The 21,955-nt window shown below is 30.1% G+C and overlaps 1 protein-coding gene across 1 annotated transcript in view; it reads right to left on the bottom strand.

Annotated features, from left to right (window-relative positions):
• The window catches only part of LRRIQ1 (leucine rich repeats and IQ motif containing 1), a 168,201-nt gene that overhangs the window by 99,553 nt on the left and 46,693 nt on the right, over positions 1 to 21,955 (bottom strand). Inside the window, 5 exon segments of the mRNA XM_079143272.1 lie at positions 991 to 1,170; positions 11,295 to 11,388; positions 14,280 to 14,353; positions 19,350 to 19,477; positions 19,985 to 20,178. Coding sequence (XP_078999398.1) covers positions 991 to 1,170; positions 11,295 to 11,388; positions 14,280 to 14,353; positions 19,350 to 19,477; positions 19,985 to 20,178 — 670 coding nt within the window.

Here is a 21,955-nt window from a genome sequence, read left to right as displayed (position 1 = left end):
TTCCTATTTTCATAAAGTTAATTATTAGACATTAGCAAAAGTTCCCTCAATATAATTTTGATATTTTGTATTTTACTTATTTCGTTTAATAATGCAGAAAAGGTGCACCGTGATATCAAACATTTATGGTGAGGTGTTGAATTTGCTGATACAGCATAAGTTATTTTTCCTGTTATAAGGGAGACTCATCATAAGCAAAAAAAAATGTGAAAACATTTTTTGTATTATTTGTATTTTTATGGAACAATGCAAATTTTAAAATTCAGTTATAAAAAGATAAATTATAATTTTTTTTTGTATTGTGGATTGAAGCCAGGGGTGTTCAATCACTGAGTCACATCCCCATCCCATTTTTGTATTTTTTAATTTAGAGACAGGGTCTCACCAAGTTGCTTAGGGCCTAAGTTACTGGGACTGGCTGTGAACTCACAATGTTCCTGCCTTGGTCAGCCTCCCAAACTGTGGGGATTACAGATGTGCACTACAGAGCACAGCCTATAATTCATTCATTGTAATTCCTTCAGGATTCAAGGTGGTGTGGGGAAAAGAAATATTAAAATTTAATATATATTATGTTATAAAACTTGTTTTACTCAATTGTAACATTTCATTTGCTTAATTTTCTTTTATGTTAATCTATAAATTCTTTAAGGATAATGTCTTGTCCACAATAATAGCCAAATAAATGTACAACTGGTTATTTTATAACTAATAGAATGAATGTTTGCAGTGTCCTGAAATTTTCAAGTTTCCATTTATTTTACGTAATATTTTAGCACTGAAATATATCAAAATACATTCAAAATATAAATTAATGTATTTCTAAGAATAATACCATGATTTCTAGAAGTTTTTATAGAGTTAGACTATCCCCTGAAACACAATGTTTTAAAGCAAAACCAGCATGATTTGTGACAATCAGCATATTTTAAAATTATGCATATATACTATTTTATTTTAAATACCACAAGAGGAAGATAATAATCTTACCCTTTTCTATTGATGTACTTTTCAATTAGTAAGTTGAATTCTCTAATTTGGGACTGACAAAGTACAAGGAAATGTCTTGATTCTAGATGACAGTGTTCTTGAGAGTGGATTTCTGAATGAGAGTTTACCATATCACCATTGAGGATTTTTAGAGCAGGTAACATTTCAAGTAGAGAATGTCTATTGGAAATAGAAAACATGTTAATCTTGACAAGAAGAGTATACACTTCAAAATAGCCATATGCCTATCACATAAATAAGCACAGAGTGTATTCCTAAGAAAATGCAATTTATTCCCTAGGGAAAATGGCACGGTTAAATTCATTTAAAATTTACAGTATCTTTACATGCACAAAATAAGTTTTAGAATTCCTGATGTGCACTTAATCATTTTCTTCTAAAATGCACATGGGAAAATAAAAAAATGGAAACTTAGTTTGGAATTGGAAGTATAAAAAGGCTGCACTATGAAAAGAATAGTAATATGAGATATCTCTTACTAAGGAGATAATTAAAATAATACTGCTGAAAGTTAGAAATAGAAAGTCAGAAATAGAGGTGAATTTTCATTGTGTTCTACTCAGTACAATGTAGTGAGAGAAGGGCTAATACAAAAAAGGTATGAGATTACTCTGCTTTCATGATCTGGAACACCAGTAATTACATTTTCTCCTGAATCTTTTAAGTATTGCAATTGTAATAATTATCAACATGTGATCAAAAGTTTATATCAATTTTAAAGACAAATTCTACTTTTAAAAAAGTTAGAAAGCAAGACTTTTCCATTGATACTAGTCTTTAAGAAATAATTGCCCAAACCTTTCAAAAAAATAGTATAGTATTCTTTACACAATGAACAATATACCAATTTTAAAAAATTGATTGATCCTTTGAGGAAATCTACAAACTCTGATGAAACGTATCAAAGAAGAAGTACATAAAAGGAAATATATCCCATGTTCATGGATAAGGAAAACTTAGTATTGTCAAGATGTCAGTTTTTTCCCAATTGATCTAAGGGTTCAACTCAATCCAAAATCAAATCCCAGCAAGGTATTGTGTGGATATTAACAAATTGATTCTAAAGTTTATGTAGACAGAGAAAAGAATCAGAATAGCTAACACAACATTAAAGAAGAAAAAGTTATGGGACAGACACTGTCCAACTTCAAGACATATACAAGGTTACAGTAACCAAGATAGTGTGGTACTAGAGAAAAAACAAAAAGAGACAAATACAGCAATGGAATAGAATATATACACTAGAAATAAACCTGTAGAAATAGAATGATCTGATTTTTGACAAAACAGCAGACAGTACAATGGAGCAAAGATAGCATTTTTTACAAATGGTTCTAGACTAAATGGAAATCCACATTTTAAAAAAGGAGGAATCTACACAGACCTTACATCCTTCAGAAAATATTAACTCAAAATTGATAGTGGGCCTAAATGTAAAATGCAAAAGTTCATAGCTTCTATAAGATAATATAGGAGAAAAACATAGATGACCTTGATGTGGGATGACTTTTTAGATCAAACATCAAATATTTGATCAATTTAAAAAATCAGTAAGATAGACCTACTACTGAAGACTCAACTCTATCAGATTATGTCAAGAAATTGGGAAAACAAGCTACATAATAGGAGGAAATATTTGCAAACTATAGACCTGATAAAAGACTTCTCTCTAATATATACAAAGAACAATTAAAAGTCAACAATAATAAAATGTTCAGTTTGACTAAAACATGGGAAAGAGACCTGACCAGATAACTTATTAAAGAAAGCCTAGAGATGGAAAAAATAGGAAAATATGTATATCACACATATTATGAAGTGCAATTTAAAATAACCATAAGATATCAATATACACTATTAGAAAGGCCAAAATTCAAAACAAAGATAATAACAAATGCCACTAAGCAAGTAGAGCAAAGAAAATCTTCCTTGCTGGTGGGAATACAAAATGACACAGCCACTGAGGAAGACAATTTGAAAATTTCTTATAAAACATCCTTACCATATGATTCAGGATAATACTACTTGGTATTTACTAAAATGAGTTAAAAATTTATGTCCACATCAAAACCTGCACACAGATGTTTATAGTATGTGTTTTTAGAATTACCAAAACATGAAAGCAACCAAGAAAGATGTCTGTCCTTCAGTGGTGTGGATAAATAAACTATGATATAAATAACACTCAATAATATTGTCACCTTTATAGAAAGGTGACCTATAAAGCTAAAAAGGTGACCTATAAAGTTAGAATATGGAGGAAATTAAATTAATCTAAGAAGGCTACATATACTGTTTAACTCTAACTAACATTTTGGGAAAGGTAAAACTATGAAGATAATAAAATCACTGGTTGTCATGGGCTAGAATTGGGAAACAAGGACAGCGAGAGCATAGATTTTTTTTTTTAGGGCAGTCAGTGGAAATATTCCATATGATACTATAATGGTAGATAAATGACATTAAACATTTGTCAAAAGTCACAGAATATACAGTACCAGAGTAAACCCCAATGTAAACTATGAATTTTGGGTAACAATATGTGTCAATGCATTTCATTGATTGTAACAAGTGCACCACTCTGGAGCGAGTTAATAATGTACTTTATGCTCAATTTTACTGTTAATATATAACTGCTTTAAAAATAAATTTTATTACTTAAAAATATAAATTAAAAATTTTTAATATAGAAGGAGGGGTGACAATGTAAGATTACTAAAATGGTAAGGTCTAAGAGAGAAATTTCCAATCAGAAAAATAATATCAGTTATTCCTACTATTAGACTGTATAGCTGGGTAACATATTTATATAAACCAAGTTGTAAAATAATAAATTAATATTTTCTTGTCATGGAAGACATGATCCACAAAGATAAAACTGTATAAAGTTTTTTAAACTCATAAAGCATACCTGTGTATAATTATAATTTTTGTAATATTGAAACTAAATTAAAGATAACAACAAGAGATTGATCTTCCTCCATGACAAATAAAGAATAGAAAATTTCTTTATTTACTAGAGATAGAGAGGATTACCTTCCCAAATCCCCTTTATCCCTTCCCAGAAAAACTTTTTTTCTTACTGATATTTAAATAAGGAAAGAGGGAAAACAATTAGGTTGCATTTTTAAAGGGAATTATATGCCTTACAGTGTTAGATAGATAAAAAGCTTTTTCATTGTGCTAATTATATTATGAAAGTTAAGAAGATTTGAATACATATATTTTGAACCTATTTAGTAAACTTGAAGTTATCAACATTTGCCAAATCATAAACTACCACAATTACCATAAGGGGTTAAATGAAGGGCATACATTGTGCTTCTGGTTGCAATCAATTAAAGATATGGTTCAAAAGCCCAATGTTATATTAAGATAATAGCTAGTCATCACAGAGGTGACAAAATAATCAGAGGAAATCACTACAGAGATAAAACATTAAATATTGCATGAAATCTTTGACTAGGTTCTCACCAAAATAAGAAAACGTCACTGTCTGAAATTTTAGTTGTTAATAATCAAAATATGATGAAGAGATCAACTATCAATATTCCACACTATTCCACCCTACACAATTGTTTATCACATTACTAATGAAGCTACATTGTGTTAAGTTTCTATTAAAGTAACAATGAAGTTTATTTAAACACATGACTGAAAGGTCAAAATAAATTATTTAGTTAAAATCATAAAAATATTAGATATGAAATAATGATGCTTTTGAGATGGATAGTAAAAGGAATTAAGTTGAGAATGTGTCTATGTTCCTCTAACATTAATTTAAAAAACCAGATATTCTGATTCTTTGGTATTGTTTCTTTAGGTTCCACTTGCTAAACTGTAGATGAGCAATCATAAAGCTTCAATAACTTGATGGAAACACCCTTGAGCATAACCAGCAGTGTATTTTAATTCTTTGGGTATAAGCAAATTTCTGTCTAATGCCTTGGGGATCTGACTGGCAGGAGCAAAGAGGTATGCCCATAACACTCTTTAGTCTTTGAAAGAAAAATGTATATCTTATAAGGAAAATCTTCTCCTCCTTCCCAGAAATTATCCAAAAATAATTAATGACAAAATTAAAAGTCTTTTTAACCAATCTAATAAAATCCTAAGGTAATAACAAAAGAATTCATTTTAATTATTAAAAATTAATTAATATTAATGAACAGATAAATATATTACCAGTATATTTCTTTTAACAAAATAATGTTTATTCTTCATGCATAAACATGAAAAGTAAAATAAATTTAAAGATAACTTGGCACATTAGGTATATAACTACCTGTTACTACTGGTACTATGTGGTAGTTGTCCATATAGAAACTGACACCAGATTAGCAAGGAACATCAATGATGGTTTTATCATTAAATATTCTATTTTTGGCATAGTTACTGATATAGATATCATTAAGTATGATACTTTACAGAGAATAAGTTTAGTGAATGTGGGTTTAGCTACAGAGAATAAGTGTAGTGAATGTGGGTTAACAGGGCTCGAATTTTTACATCAGAAATATTTTTACGTTACATTCATTAGCTTTATACAAAATAGTTTCCAAATGGTATATTTTAGCCATGATATTTTAAAGACTTTTTTAATGTAAAAATTTGCTTGGGTCTTCAAGACTGTAACAATAGTTTGAAATTTGTGATTTATATAATCAATATCCAGACTGAAATTACTGTTTTATTTTAAATATTTTTTTCTTTAATTTTATTTTAAAGAAATTGTCCTGGGGCCTGCATAAGACAGTGGTGCATGGATTAAGCTTTAAGTTCAAAATGCAGACTTACAGGAATTTATGATGAATACATTAGAAAGTGCTGTAAAACTTGATTAATATTCGAAATGAAGTATAAGAATACTGTGAAATCTCAAGATTAGTTTTTCCAGCTGGGCTTTTCCTAGTCAAGGGCCGAATCAATATTTCATTTAGTGAAAACTTCCCAGTGAATATTCTGCCACTTAAGAAGGTCTATTAATCAACAGTGAATGAAACAAATTCCCAAAGGAAATTTCAAACTGAGTCTGTAGATTAAGCTTTAGAAAGAGATTTTTTAGTACATCAGTTTTGCCCGTGTTATCACTGGCTAGACATGAAAGTAAGAACCCAACTGGGAAAATCTTTAACTAATCCCTTTGTTGGTACCAAGGGGGTTACATAAAGTTCACTGAAACACACTGTTTAAAGTCTGAGTTTGTTCTTTCATTCACAAATTAATGTTTTATAGATTTCTAGATTTTAATCCTTTAAATAAATGATTCTCTTCTTACAATTAATGAAAGGTATATTAGAGCAACTGATCTAAGTAAAATTTGAGAGGTAAAATTTTCAAGTTGGCATTACTTTAGCCTAGAAAAATTCATTTCAACACAGGAATTATAATAGTCAAATAAATGATACATATCTACAAAATAAATACAATTAATTTTCTTCATTATTGATTATTTCATTAAATATTTTCTTTTAAACTATAAAGTATATATTAAGAACAATAACATGTGGATATTATATTTAAAAATATATAATACATTTATCTCAATATATTTTACCCCAAGCATATTTAACTCAATAAAATAACTTTATTACTTCATACAGACAAAATAATTTTAAAAATTTGAATATTATTTGGGTCAGTTTGTTTCTAGTTGCTGCAACTGGTAATATATCAGCAGTTTGGATAAAAAGTAATATCAGATCAGCAAGAGAATTCAGGCCCTATTTGCCCAACATATAATAGAAAACCCATGACCCCTAAGGATATTGCTTTCAATAATGAGCAAATCTACTTCTTTTCATTTGCCATCACAGACTTGTGTCATATAGTATGCAGTGAAAATAAAAGAAACTACCTAAAAACAAACCATTAGATGTTTTCATTTGAAATAATATCACTTACCAAGAAGTGCCTTTTAGAAATAATTACACTCATCTTTTCATATAGGAAATTTAAATCTAAGATTTGGCTGCCAGCAATGAGGTCTTAAAACTATTTTAAGCCCTCATGGAAGAGAACTTCCCCATAACTTGAGCTAGTACAGCTAGATGGAGACCTTGACTGCTTCTATTCCAGATGAGAGAGTTCTGCTCTTAGTTGGTCAGAGTCTGGAAGTATATTTAGGTGGCCTTTCTATGAAGAAGTTCTTTAAATATCTGAAAAATTTGATTATATTATAATTTGAAGTTGACTAATAGCTGACATTTCATACAGTAATTTGTCCTAGAGTTGGTTTTTTCCCTTTTCAGGAAACTTGTTGAATTTGATAGATACTTTATAGTACTATATAAATCTGAGGACTCCTATTTTAGAATGCCAGATGTTGACAATGACTAAGACTTTGCAATAATACCAATTGTTAACTTATAGGAATTAACATTTTCAATAACTAAAATAAGATCTAATAAAGCAGTAGAAAAATTAAGACAGCTGAAATGTGGATTCTTTTCAAGCCACTATCCATTATAATGTAATTAAGTATGGTAACGTATTTCTTCAAAAATATTGTTGCATTGACTAAATACAAGAAACTGTGTTGGTACTGTGCAACTACTATAAAAATCATAGACAAATTTACTTCCACTAAGAACATAAATTTTCAGATAACCAAGAGCCTTAAATTATTTCTTTTTTAATTTAATAGATATGAATAAAATTTCACAATTGAACACATACTAGTGAAATGTTAGGGCTCACATTGGAGATGGATAACTAAGTACAGTTTGCACAACTAAGCATTGTAGACAAGCTGCTAAATTATCTTTTACCAGTTATGCTTCCTTCTGTTCTCTTTAAAAATTGCATTTCTGTTCTGTATGTAGCAAAGGTAAGGAAATCTGCCCCAAAATTTGTATTAAAGATGCTCCAAACTGCTATCATTTGAACATGGCTTATCCCCTCTAAAATTAATGTTGAAGTTTAATCCCAGTTTTAAGGTAATTAAAAGTTGAATGCTTCATCTCACTACAGTATTTAGAGTCCCCATGAAGCATGGCACAGTAACTTTCAGAAAAGTGAGAGATCAGAACACACATGTATGTACACATGCACAATCACACACACACATACACACTCCCTGACTCTTATATATGATGTCCTGTACCACTCTGCCAGTAAGAAGGCTATCACCAGATGCAGGTCCTTGACCTTGACCCAGAACTGGGATCCAAATTAATTTGTCTCTTTTCTTTATAACTTAGCCAGTCTTTAACACTATATTATCAGCAACAAAAAATGAACTAATGTAGTGATCAACATCCTTTCCCCCCAAAATGAAGGAAGAGATCTCTGATAACTCACTAAGGTTAAAAAAAGCAAGAAGGGGGCTTGGGGAGACAGCTCAGTTGGTAGAGTGCTTACCTGTCAAGCACAAAGCCCTGGGTTCGATCCCCAGCACCGCAAAAAAAAAAAAAAAAAAAAAAAAAAAAAAAGCAAGAAGGAAACCATGAGCAAGTAAAGCTATCTAAACACTAATAAGGCCAGGGATTTTGTGTCCTTAAGATATCCTGGGAGCTGTTTAGTAGGTTAAAAGATCTTATCTAGCAGAGTTTTCATTGTAGGAGTTCAACTGATATACTTTTAGTTGTCTCCTAAACTTACACCTGCAAATAACTCCTGCCCTGAGGGAATAACCAATTTTCTCTGACGGAATAAGAAGGGCCTAAGATAATAGCAGGAATGTATTCGGAATTAATAATGTAATCTCCTATTTCTAAAACTACAGAATCCCAACTACCCAAACAGACTATTTCAGAATTTGGAATTCTTATTGCTTTCTCTTTCGGAAATAAAACCCTTAAAAGCAAAAGGGATCTGGGGCGGGGAGGGGGGGATATAGATACATAGATAGATAGATACACACATACATAGATATATAGATACATAGGTAGATACAAAGATACATAGCATGAATGGGAAAAACATAATAAATATTCCCAAGTTTAAAATAATATTTTTTTGTGTGCTGTGAAAACAAACGGCATAGAATTAGCCTATTTGAATGTTTAATTTTAATATTAATGAAAAGATTAATAATAATAAAAAATGATCAAACACCATATATGTAAATGAAAAGACTACAAACAGTACAAAAGAAAAAAAACCTCTAAAATATTTCAAGAGAAAATAGATCCAAAGCTAAGAAGAGATAGCCAAGCTATTAATATCAGAAGAAAATAAACCACATAATATGAGTGTGTCCAATCCAAGAATTAGTAAACAATGTTTATTTAATAATTCCATCTGGGGCAAACATTATAATCCAGATTTCGTTTTGAGAATCGTCTTTTAGATATTTTGACCTTAAAAAACTATGCACTTGGAGATATCATATCTAATGTATAGATAGTTTCTGTACAATTAATTTGTTTAAAAAATGAAATAACATATATGTATGTATATATGTACACGTATATGTACACATGTATGAACATTTGTGTATGTATGTGTGTGTGCGTGTGTGTGTGTGTGTATTTTTCTTTTTACTCTTTCTAGCTCCAAGTTAGAGGAATTTACACAACAATTTGGGGCCGCTTTCATTAATTTTATCTCTTTATAATACCTGGACTTACTAATAAATTTTAATTTCATCACTTGTTGGCTTATCTCTTATTACTTTTGCTGTGGAAAAACATCTCCCCAAAACACCATTTTACTTTTCAAATAAATACTTTTCCAATAACTATTCAAAATTCCATTGTAGTTTATTAAAAGCAATAACAACATATTTTGTATGTGCTGTGTAAGAAGCACTGCTATAAAACGTTATCATGTTTTAACATACTTAGTCTACATAGAATCGGTAAGTATTCTCTGATATTCTTCTTGATATTTCCTGTCCTCTCTTAAAGTTAGTTTGTAGCTATGATGAGTTTTAACTAATGGAAGTTCAGTGAATTGATCACTGTCCCTTTTGAGGAAAAAGGGGAGTGATTAAATGTGATCTATGCATTCCCTGTGGTCTCTTTCCATTTCCCACACCATAGTCTATTGGCTTAAAAACACCAAGGTATCACTGAAGTGATATGACCACACATCTGAAGCAGCCTAAATTCGAGTCTGCTCAGATTGTACAGGCTGAACTCAACCCCATCAGATGTAACATAAACAAGTAAAAAACTTATTGTACTGAATCACATTGATTTCTGGGTTCTTCGTTATAGCATAATCTATAGTATTCTTTGAGGTGGATACCATTATTAAAATCATTTTGTAGATGAGGAAACTAAGACACAGTAAAGTTAAAGCAACCTGAACGTGATCAGCTAGTATAGTAGTGGAACTAGAATGTACCTGAGCGTCAACTTTCTTTTTTAAGAAAAACTTTAAGTGAAGAATAAGCAATCATCTTGATTTGATCATTCCTCAATGTATACATGAATTAAAATACAATACTATATCTCATAAATATGTAAAATCATTCTATGTTGTTCAGATATGAGATGTCCCCCTAAAGTTAGTGTGTTAATGAAGGAATGTTTGGAGGTGAAATGATTGGATTGTGAGAGCTTTAAGCTAGTCCATCCTAGTTTGAATGGACTGAGTGGCAACTCCAGGCAGGCATGGTGTGGTTAAAGAATGCAGGCCCCTGGGGTCAAATACCAGAAGGCTTCATTTTCCCAGTGGCCCCTTACCCCTTATCCTTTTCTGTTTCCTGTCTACCATGAGCCGAGCAGTTCTCCTCTACCAAGGCCTTCTGTCACAACGTTCTGCTTCAACTTGGGTCCAGACTGATGGAGTTGGCCTACCCTACTGAAACCTCTAAAACCACAAGCCAAAATAATTTTTCCTCTTCTAGGTAGTTCTTGCCAGGTATTTTGATCACAGTGATGAAAAGCTGACTAACACATATGTCAATCAAAAAATTTTTAAAAATACCAAATGTACAAAAAACTAAACAAAACAAATTATTGTCAGGACATAATTTAAATAGCAAGTCAAGTGATTTAAGATAGCTTTTTGTCATCTGAACAAATGTCTTTTCCATAAATGCAAAACCCAAGACAATAATCACACTAAATTTGTCATATAGTTAATGGTTTGGATCATAATTATATTTTCAACTTTTCATTAGTTCATACATATCCAAGAAAATTATTTTTGGCTGAAGATATTTTTAGAACTAATTTTATAAATTTTTTAAAAATAACTTTAGATATTTTAAAAATTATTTTTAAAAATTAACTTCCAACTAACAATTTCTATTTTAGGACAATTTTCATCAAACTGTTTTCTGAAGCCATAATAAAGGATGTTCAGGGGGTGCAAAAATGCCTCTTTACCTCCAGTTTATTTCTTGAAGAAGTGGATTTCCAGTGAGAGTGAGTTCACGGAGAGAACAGCATGCATCAAACCATTTTATGGCACTTGTAAGATCTACAGAAAAAAATCATTATGAAAGGTATCAAAGATAAAGAAAAAGGTCATAAAATAATGATCTTTTTATTTACTGGTTACCCATTAAAGAAAAGCATTATTATTATTTCTTCTGCAGAATACTATGTATTTTCTAAAGGAGACTATATTAAGAACACTGATTTCTGTAGAATATGTTACTATCATTTAGCAGCTAAGTGAACTTATATATGTCTATTTTAAAATATAGATCCATAACTATCTTATAGGATAGAGTAAATGAGATAATATGTTCAAAGGGGTTAGAACATTTTGTGGTAGATTGCAATCATAAAATCTGAAGAAATAAATCTAAAGTAATAGGATAGGTGGTAAAACTAATCTTTACATGGACATCTTACATTTTTAAAAGTAAAAATAGGCATGGTGACACATGCCTGTAATCCCAGCTACTTAGGAGGCTTAGGTAGGAAGATTGCAAGTTTGAGGCCAGCCTGGGCAATTTAGGAAGACCCTCTCATAAAAATAAAATCTAAAAAGAGCTGGGGATATAGCTCAGTGAACACATGAGACCCTGAATTTAATTCCCAGTACTGGAAAAAAAAAAAGTAAAAATAGAATTTTTTTTAAAAACAAAATCTAGTAAATCTAGGGTACTCTGTACAGTAATGTATACCAAATTGCTTTCCAACAGAAAACAACCATAACACTGGGAAATATTTATATCTCTATCATCTATCTATATCTATCTATGTATGAAGTACCTATTTTAAGTGTGACTCAGAGAAATGTGCTGAATGGAAGAATATTACTGCTTCCAAGTAGGAATGTGGAGACCAAGCAAAGAGGCTCTTTTGCTCTACTAAAGAGGCAGGCATTACAACTGAGGCTGGAATTTATGGGAAAAAAGTACTGAGAAGCTGAATGTGTGCAAGTTGGGGATGCCTATATGATGACTCCCCATGTATCCTTGGAAAAGTGTTGTGTTACATAGAATAGACAAGGTATTCTGCAAAATCTAGAAGATTTCACCTACTGCAGGAGTAAGAGCTAAAAGATGATACTGAAGTCCATGCAGCAGTTGCAGCCATGCCAGCCTAAAACCAATTGAGAATCTCAGAGATCAACAAAAATCTAGAAAGAATACACATGATGCATTAAGGCAAGACCCTGGAGTAGGGGCATGTACTAAAAGTTGAAAACTAAATAACCTGTCGGAAGACAAGATGAAACTAAGCCTGTCAGAAATAAAATAATGCACCAGTTTAACTGCCTATTAGAATAAAACTTTACACAAATTAAGGTAAGACAATATCCAGACCCACTAAACTATATTATTTGCAATGTTCAACATACAGTTAAAATTCACTACAAATATAAAGAAACATGAAAATATAAACTATTGTTAACAAAAAAAAGTTCATAGAACTACCCCCAAATAAACCAGATATAGAGTCAATTTTGAAAAAGATACCCAAGTAATTACATGATGAAAACTGTATATCCATATAAAAAGATGAACTCAATCCCTAGTTCACAACATACATAAATTGTATTTTAAGATGAATTATAGACTTAATGGTAAAAACTAAAAGTACAAAGCTTCCAGAAGAAAGCATAAGAAATTATCTTTTTAATCTGGAGGTAGAAAAATATTTATTACAAAGGATATAGAAAAATGACCATAAACTCAGTATACAAAGTAGATTTAATCAAAATTAAAATATATTCTCATTTAAATAAAATTAATATATAAAACAAGCTGGGAGAAAATATTTTAAAAGCTTATATCTGACACAGAATTTCATCCAGGACTGATAAGGAATTTCTATGAATCAATAAGAAAAAGATAAATAACCGAAGTTTTAAAATGGTGAGACACTGGAAATACATAATAAAAGATACAAAAGTCACTCATAAATATTTGTAAGTCACTCATAAATATTTGTAAGAAAGTTCAACATTTTTATTAGGGAAATGCAAACTAAAATCATAAAGAAATAATACAATGAAATACTAAACACTCTGGAAAGGAGTAATTAGAACTCACACATGCCAGTTGGAGTGTAAAATGTTACAACTATTTTGGGAAAATAGTTTGCCAGTTTCTTTCAAGTTAAACCTATACCCTCTTTATTGTCTGGCTATTACACTCTTACACATTTATCCAAGACTACAGACTGAAAAAAGAGTTGTATAAAAATGCCATAGGAATCTATATTCCTCTATTGATAACAGCCTACAAAAAGAGTTGTATAAAAATGTCATAGGAATCTATATTCCTCTATTCATAACAGCCTCAAACCTTATATAATCAAAATATCAATGAATAGGAGAATAGATAAATTGTGATATATTTATACAATGGATTACATTTCACCAGAAAAAAAAAAAAAGAACAAAGGATTGAATAAACAAGATGGTGGAATATCACATGAAAGAACATACTGTTTGATTCCACTAATATAAAGAAATAATTAACATGTGAGAAATTCAGACTGTGGTTACCTTGAGGAGGGGTCTGACTGGGAATGGGTAAATTTTTTGAAAGGGATAAGTGAATTCAGTTCATGATTCTTTAATGAACTTTTGAGGGGCATCTATATTTGTAGGATCAACAAGTTAGGTTTTTTACTCATCTTTATTAGTCTATTTATTTCATAGTTAGGACATACAGGACTTTGAAATTGAAATGCAATGGTGATGCTTAACTAGGCCTACCAAAAAGATATGGAAGTAGTATTATTTCAAAAGTGGAAAGAAAATCTCTATTAAATTATTTCAACATGTTTTATTGTACAGGCTTGTTATTCACACACCATTAGCACATGTATTTAACTCCTTACCACATATTTAGAGCTGAAACTCAAAAGCTTATTGTTTTAACAAATTAAACATTATTCTAAACTTACCAGAAAGACAATTGTTACTGACATCTAGCTTTTCCAAAGAAACAAAATGAAAAAGTGGTACAATTTTTGCCAAACTGAAAACAAAACATAGAATTCATTAGAAATTTTAAATGGTCATATTCTTGATATTATTGATGTAATTATGTAACAATATACTTATGTAACACAATTATATAACTTATACTCATATAATTTTAATTGTAAAATACAATAACAACAGTTACTAACAGCACTAATTAAAATGTATTAATCATAGGAGTCTAGGTAATACTATTATGGAAGATTTCTATTCATTTTTAAAGAGAAATTACCATGGAGAATTTCTATAAAGGAAGATTTTAATTCATTTTAAGAGAAAGTACCATGGAATTGCCAATTTCAGTCACAAACATCATAGACTTTGATGGGCATTTGCTATTCAATTTTAAATAAGTGTTTTGTTACTTTTTTATCTTTGTATAAAATCGAAGTTATACAGAAGTTACATTATTTTTTGACACTCTGATTCAAGTACATGACCTAAACCTTTAAATCAGACATAAAAAAAATCACTTTTCAATACCATAACAGATTAGAGACACTAATTTTTTTTGACACTAATGTTTTTTAATTAAAAAAACATTCCTTTGTTTATTAGATTGAAAGCATTATAAATGCTGTAAGTATCCAAAACTATACTGGTTTTAGTTCTAATTAGAAATGTGCTTAATATATAAATAGTTCAAGGAGAAAAATGTTATGTTTTATATCAATAGAATGAATATAAATTTGGCAGAAATATATTGACATTTAAAATAAATACACTTATGAATTATGCATACTAAAACAGAAATATAATAAAGTTTGCACCCTTCTTTTAAGTTTTTATCATTTTCTAAGTTACAATTGTCATTAAGAATCCATATTCAAGCAAGAAACATAAAATGATATTGAAAATGCATGCATCATGGGAAAAAAGCTATGAAGGGAAAAATAAGTTTAATTTGATTTGCATTTTCAACTAAGACCAGTCTAGACTTACTCTGTAACATAATACTATACTATTATAGCTATTTGGAAATCAAATCTGTTTATCTGAATCTTTGAGAGAAAAAACCCCTTTGCATTAGATGATCTTCTAAATTAATCTTGTGAAAGTTATAATTCCATTACTATTCAAAATATTACTCAACTAAAGGAGAATCTCTGGAACAACTAAAAAAGGTGCTCATCTTTTTTCCTTTTCTTTCTTACTGTCCCTCCACTATTCCATCAGAGTTCTTTACCTCTTTGTCTATGAACTACCTGTCTGACATTGTTAAAAACAACAGCAGTAGCAATTATTATTCTGAGGTTAGAAGTCAATGAGTAACACTGTGACTGAGAGCTTCATGGGATCCTGTAGCCTCATGGGGACTAGCACAACACTAACCCTTGCATTGACCTTGATTCCTGTCTTATACTGCCCGGTTCTGCATTATCAGAAAGAAAAAAGATACTACTGATGAAAAATAATGAGGTAGAAGAAAATATAAATGTTGTCAATCCTAAATACAATATTACTATTCACAATTTATCTATACATTACTTCTTCTTAAAAACAGTTCCCTGAGGAGAAAAAAATCCAAAGGACTAAAAAAAAGAATGTGAAATATATTGGTCATTACATTTATACAAATACCTCATTATTTGTACACTCCATAATAGTAAAATTTTCTGAAATGTCACATGGATTTGGAAGGAAGGAAGGAAGGAAAAAAGAAAGGAAGGAAGTGAAAAGAAAAAAGGAAAAGAGAGGAGGAGGGAGAGGGGTGGAGCAGGGAGAAATTAAATGTTGGATACATGATTATTGAATTTAAGTATTCATTTTATCACTTTTCCTACCCAAGAACTTTCTGAATCAATATTGTAAACAAAAAATTAATTATTCAAGTGAAGATATAAAAGTATTAACAAGGAAATTATGTTTTAAGTTTGATAAGTTTCTAATACTAAACTTTGCCTTTCTACTGAAAAGATTTTGAAAAATTAATAGCTAATGACACATTAAATCCTTCAGAATATAATTTTCCTCTCTTTTCAGAATATTCCATATTTCTTAAAAATAAGTTATATGGTGACATATATATAAAACATTAAACAATGACTTAGAATTTTAGAAAATCAATAAATGTCATCCTTACAAAACTCAAAGAAATATCTATGATCAAATAGTTTTAACACTGAAATTTTATCTTGTAAGATAACCATACTTTAAAAATCATTTTATTGTCTTTGAAATTTTAAACAAGAAAACTTGCTATTCATTCACCTTTATGATTATTCATTAGGATGGTAGAAACCTAATCATAGAATCCTTATTTTCAAACCTCTAGAACTTTTCCTTTACTGACATTCTGTGTATATTTTTTTCCAAGAAAATTCAAACCAGAAAGACAAAGGGCATTAGTGAAAACCTAAAACCATTTGACCTTGTCACATTAGCCCTGGGCATTAAAAAGATATAACTTTCAAAGACGACAAAAAGCAAAAGATTTGTTCAATGAGCAGCCAATGGGTAATAGTTTCCACTTTCTGCTCCTACTTAGAGTCTCATTGGAAGTAGAAAAGCTTATGAAGCCAGAATCTTCTTAGTTAGAACTCCATGGAGTCAAACTTAAAACAGTCACATGTTATAATGAAAATTTAAAACAGAAGTTAGGATAAAACAGGCATTTCAAACAATATGTACTAAGTATCATTCTTTATATGTATTCCATTTGTTGGGATGGGGAAAGCATATGGATATATAATTTCTTCCTCGTGATGAAACTATTTATCAAAAAATAAAAGACAATATATACAATTTAAAAGCCATGCCAACCACACACACACACACACATACACACACACACAAATGTATATGGTATGTATATGTGTGTGTGTCCCAATGTATATACATACATGTATAAATAAATATATATATATACACACACACTCATATATATATCCATATACATTTTATATGTACATTTATAAAATTCACAGGCTTATAAAATGAATTTATAAACATTTTCTATTTGGATTACAATTAACACCTTATAAAACAGTTAAGGTAGGCATTATTACCCCTTTCACATGAGGGAAAAGACAAGCCTTAGATGACAGCTTGCTCAGTGACAACTGACTGATAAGTTGTAAATTCAAAATTCAAAACCAGTTCTGCTGACATTGAGTTTTATCAAACCTGATATGGTTCTGAAGGAAGTCAATATACATATAAAAGCATAACATAAGATGGATCATTTCTACAATTAACAGTATTATTTTTGTTGTGAAAATCCTAAGTTTGAAGATGATTTTTATACAGTGATATTAGGAAATAATTTTATTACCCTATATGTCCATTCCACCAATTACATTTTCCTGGTGCCCTCAGGCCCTTTACTTCATCATCTCTGAAATGGTAGAAGGCTACATATGAAAAGAGCTTTGAGAGGATCAGAAAGAACATATCCAAGTATGTAACATTATTATTAAAAATATTAAAACACTCTACACATAATTATGCTGATTTTTGTACAGATAAGCTTAAAATATGAAGTTCTTTTATCTCTGAGAGTTTTTGGAGGGCAAGGTCATATGCCACCCATTTTAACATCCCCCAAAATAGCACATACTACCTAAATATTCAAATGTTATAAGACTTGGCAAACAAAATTATAAAGAGGAATAATTTGAATTACTTATCCCAATCATCATTATAGTTTCTTAAAAATTTTAGTTATTTTAGTTAAGTAATTCCTTTTATATCAGATTGATATGCACAAGTCACAGGAGAATAACAGACCAAAAGTTTATCATCCACTAGTAATTTTAATTTTCATGGAAAGAATATTCGATGATAATTTAAATTGTCCAAAGAAATTAAAGGCATTGTTTTTATTAAAAATTTTTCAACTAAATATTTTCTAATCTCTCTAAATGTCATTTTCTGAGTGATTTACTGCACATGTCAAAATGAAGTTGACTATTTAATTTTAAAATTACATTTCTTACCAGAAAAATATAAAGATCCAATGGGTGCGTGGATGGGTCAATTTATTTACACTGTGTTATCTGATGGAGCTAGTTTTTATACCAATGTCCTTTAAAATCAAGTCAACTTTCATATTTTATATCTGATTAAAATAATTTGAGGGAATTTTAAATACAGATTTGGGTTTCAGTTTTCAAAGAATAATTAGATGTTAAATCATTTAGTACATACATGCTCAAAGGATGAAGAAAACTGTGGCAGAGGTTGATAGTTTTATGGTTTTTGGGAAAAAAGGTATAAATATAAAAATTAAGTCATCCTTATTCATTTTTTTTTCTAAGAACTGTATAACCCCCAAAGAGATATTTTCTGTTAAAGGTGGTTCCTTTACCCGGCTTCATGTGCCTTTGATGAACAAATTAATCATATTACAATGAATAGGTCTCAATGAAATATTAAGTGAAGGGAGAAGTACACATATTGTACTCCTGCTTTGGTTTTAGACAGTTGTTCTCTGCAAAGATCCAGATGTTTGGTGGTCTCAAATGGATCTTCTGAGGCAGATCCCCATTTCAATTTAACATTAAGGTATTTTTTAAGTGTTATTTTATATCCCTAGGGAAATCAAATTTAAATCCATCTTAACAGTTACAAAAAGACATCCAACTAGAGAGCAGATTAAAAATCATTCTTCCAGGACTTAATAAGTACCATTTGAGAGAATGAGCCATCCTTCTGAATTAAATTAACCACCTCCTGTATTTTCCAACGACTATATTCTCTACAAATATAAACAAACCTGAGCTGAAATTTCCACAAATGTGTCCTTGAGAAGAAAAGAAAACTGAAGAGAATAAATTGACAATTAAAATTCTACCTAACATTCTAGATTATGGTAATCTATCACTTTTTATAATTCTATAAAATTATCTTTATATTTTATGTACTAATTCAATATGCTGCACTTATATTGAATTGCTGGAGACATCCAACTTTCTGAGTTATTTATGAACAGTACACAATCTTAAGAAAGAACTGACTGTACTTATTGTTTAAGTAAAGTATGTGTTTACCTGTTTTGAGAGATAGAAAAATTTTGTAGTAAAGGCAGCCAATATGAAGAAAGACCTTCAACAGTTGAAATGCTATTATCATCCAAGTGTAATTCTCTTAGCAGAACATGATTCTCCAAGGATGGAAGCTATATTCAAAAAAAATTCACTAGTTTATATTAAGAAAATATTTTGTCAATTAACAAAATTTAAAACTGTAAAACATATCAAAACTTATGAGATTCATAAATTAAATCATAAATCAAAACAAATTATGAGGCTTTAGTATAAATAAAATTTCTATTAATTTTTAATGCTAATATTCATTATAAAAGGTATTTCTTGAATATATATGCATATTTCATAATATATAAATTTAGCCCTAGTTATAAGCCTAAATAAAATTAAAGTTATGATGTACTATATTTTAGCATTTTCATAAATTAATGTTGAATTATATTATAAAATATTATAACTATGTTGAGCATTTCTTAGAGAAAAGTATGAAAGAGTTCAAAGTAAATTAGAAATCAAATGCAGCTGAAGAATATGAAAAAATAAAAATTATTCAAAATTGCTTTTAATATATGTGGTGGATATTTCTATTAAAAAAGTGTTGTATTAATCACAGAAATCAATTAATTTAAAGCAATTACCTCAGTGAGATAATTTCCCTGTAACTTCAATATTTGGAGCAATCCACAATTCTCAATGCCTTCAACATCAGTAAGATGATTATAGGAGCAATCCAGGTATATAATGGTAGGGGTCTCACATAAACCTTTTGTACTAATCAATTGGTTGTGATCCACAATTAGTTGCTGAAGATTTTTCAAAGATTCTAAACCACCTGGAAGAAAATTCTTCTAAGATCACTTATATCATATTTTCTTCCTATGGGGTTATTATTTAAACTGCCATCTGGGGAATATGTTTGTTTTGTGAGGTTTTTTTTTTTGTTTTGTTTTGTTTTGGGTTTTTTTTTGTTTGTTTGTTTGTTTTGGTATCAGGGATTGAACTCAGGGGCACTCAAAGCACTAAGCCACATCCCCAGACCTATTTTGTATTTTATTTGGAAACAGAGTCTCACTGAGTTGCTTAGTACCTCACTTTTGCTGAGACTGGCTTTGAACGCCTCCTGCCTCAGCTTTCCAAGTCGCTGGGATTACAGGCATGTGCTACCATGTCCAGCAGGAATATGTTTTTGAATGACATAGTTATATACCAGTTGAAACCTGAACAAAATACATTAGGCCCTGAATGTTTATTTTCAAATAAAAATGGATCCAGGAAGAAAGCTAATCTGAAATAGAATTTTCTATTAACTCAGTTGGAGAGAAGAATTCATTTGTGAAGCTTTTCAAGTCACCCAACAGAAGAACCAAGAATGAAACATTAGGTTACACAGTGAAGAAAAGTAAAGGTTTTGGTAAAGAAAGTTGAAGGGAAATTGCAGACTGAGGGGGAAAAATTGGGACAGATAAAAAGGAAAAGGCAAACAGAATTCTGTGATGAATGGCAGGGTTTAGTAAGAATAAAAACAAAATAATACACACATTTTATTTATGAGAGGTATTTTTATTTATATCAAATTATAAATAGGCAACAGTGTCAGGCACAGTTGGGAAAGGAATAAGAAATTTCTGCTTTGGCATTAAAGCAGCCAAAGTCATTTTTGCTACAGCCATTAACAGGAAAATTAAAATGAAAGCTACATTGTACTAAAGTGGAGAAAACATGTGTAGACTACTCTTTAGACTTGATAAGGACTTCTCCAAAGTTCTTAAAATGACCTATAAAACCGTATGTGATATGTCTTCTACTGTACTATGGTCCCCTTTTCCTCAATCCATTCTAACATGCTGACTTTCTTGCTGTCCATCAACTATGAAGCATATTTCCACACATTATGAGTGTGTGGCTGTGGCACATTATTCTTATCAGCTAATGTCAAATTTTAAAAGATACCATGATTTTCAATTAACATACAGAGAAGCTACAATTAATCAATTTAACCATCTGTGTGGGAATAAGTATAATTTCAAGTCTTAGTGTAACAAGGAACATTTGACCTAGTGTTACTATTTCCATGATGCATCATACAGTTACACACAAATATAAACTAGTACATAGAGGTGTTCCTTGAAATATTACTTACAAAAAAAGAAATGGAGTTAAACGTCCATCAATAAAGGAATAGTTAACACATTAAGGAGTATCTCATAAATGAATATGCATATCTTTAGTATGGAGTAGTACTGACATGGAAGAATGCCCATTATACATGACTGCATGTAAACCTATACAGGAATTTAGTTTTTGAGTAAATTTAAATGCAAACCTATGTATGTACTTGAATCTATATCTACACATCTATAATTGTATTGCATAAGACAAAGCCTGGAATCTTTCATAACTAATTGTTCATAGTGGTAATCCTTGCAAAATGAGAGAGAGAAGGGTGATCAAATAGATAAAAATTTCACTAATCAAAACTGTATACTGTTGGGGAAATGCTTTGGAAACTACTTTCATAAATATTGGAAATAAACTTTCTGCTTTCAAATTTAAACAAAGACTTTAAAATGCCATGCTGACTCTAAGTATGTCTGCATTACTGCAGCCAA

This window comes from Sciurus vulgaris, assembly GCF_902686455.1.
Source record: "Sciurus vulgaris genome assembly, chromosome: 5".
NCBI classification, from domain to species: Eukaryota; Metazoa; Chordata; class Mammalia; order Rodentia; family Sciuridae; genus Sciurus; species Sciurus vulgaris.
Note: the sequence above shows the minus strand (reverse complement) of the source record. Positions and strands in the feature narration are given on the sequence as shown.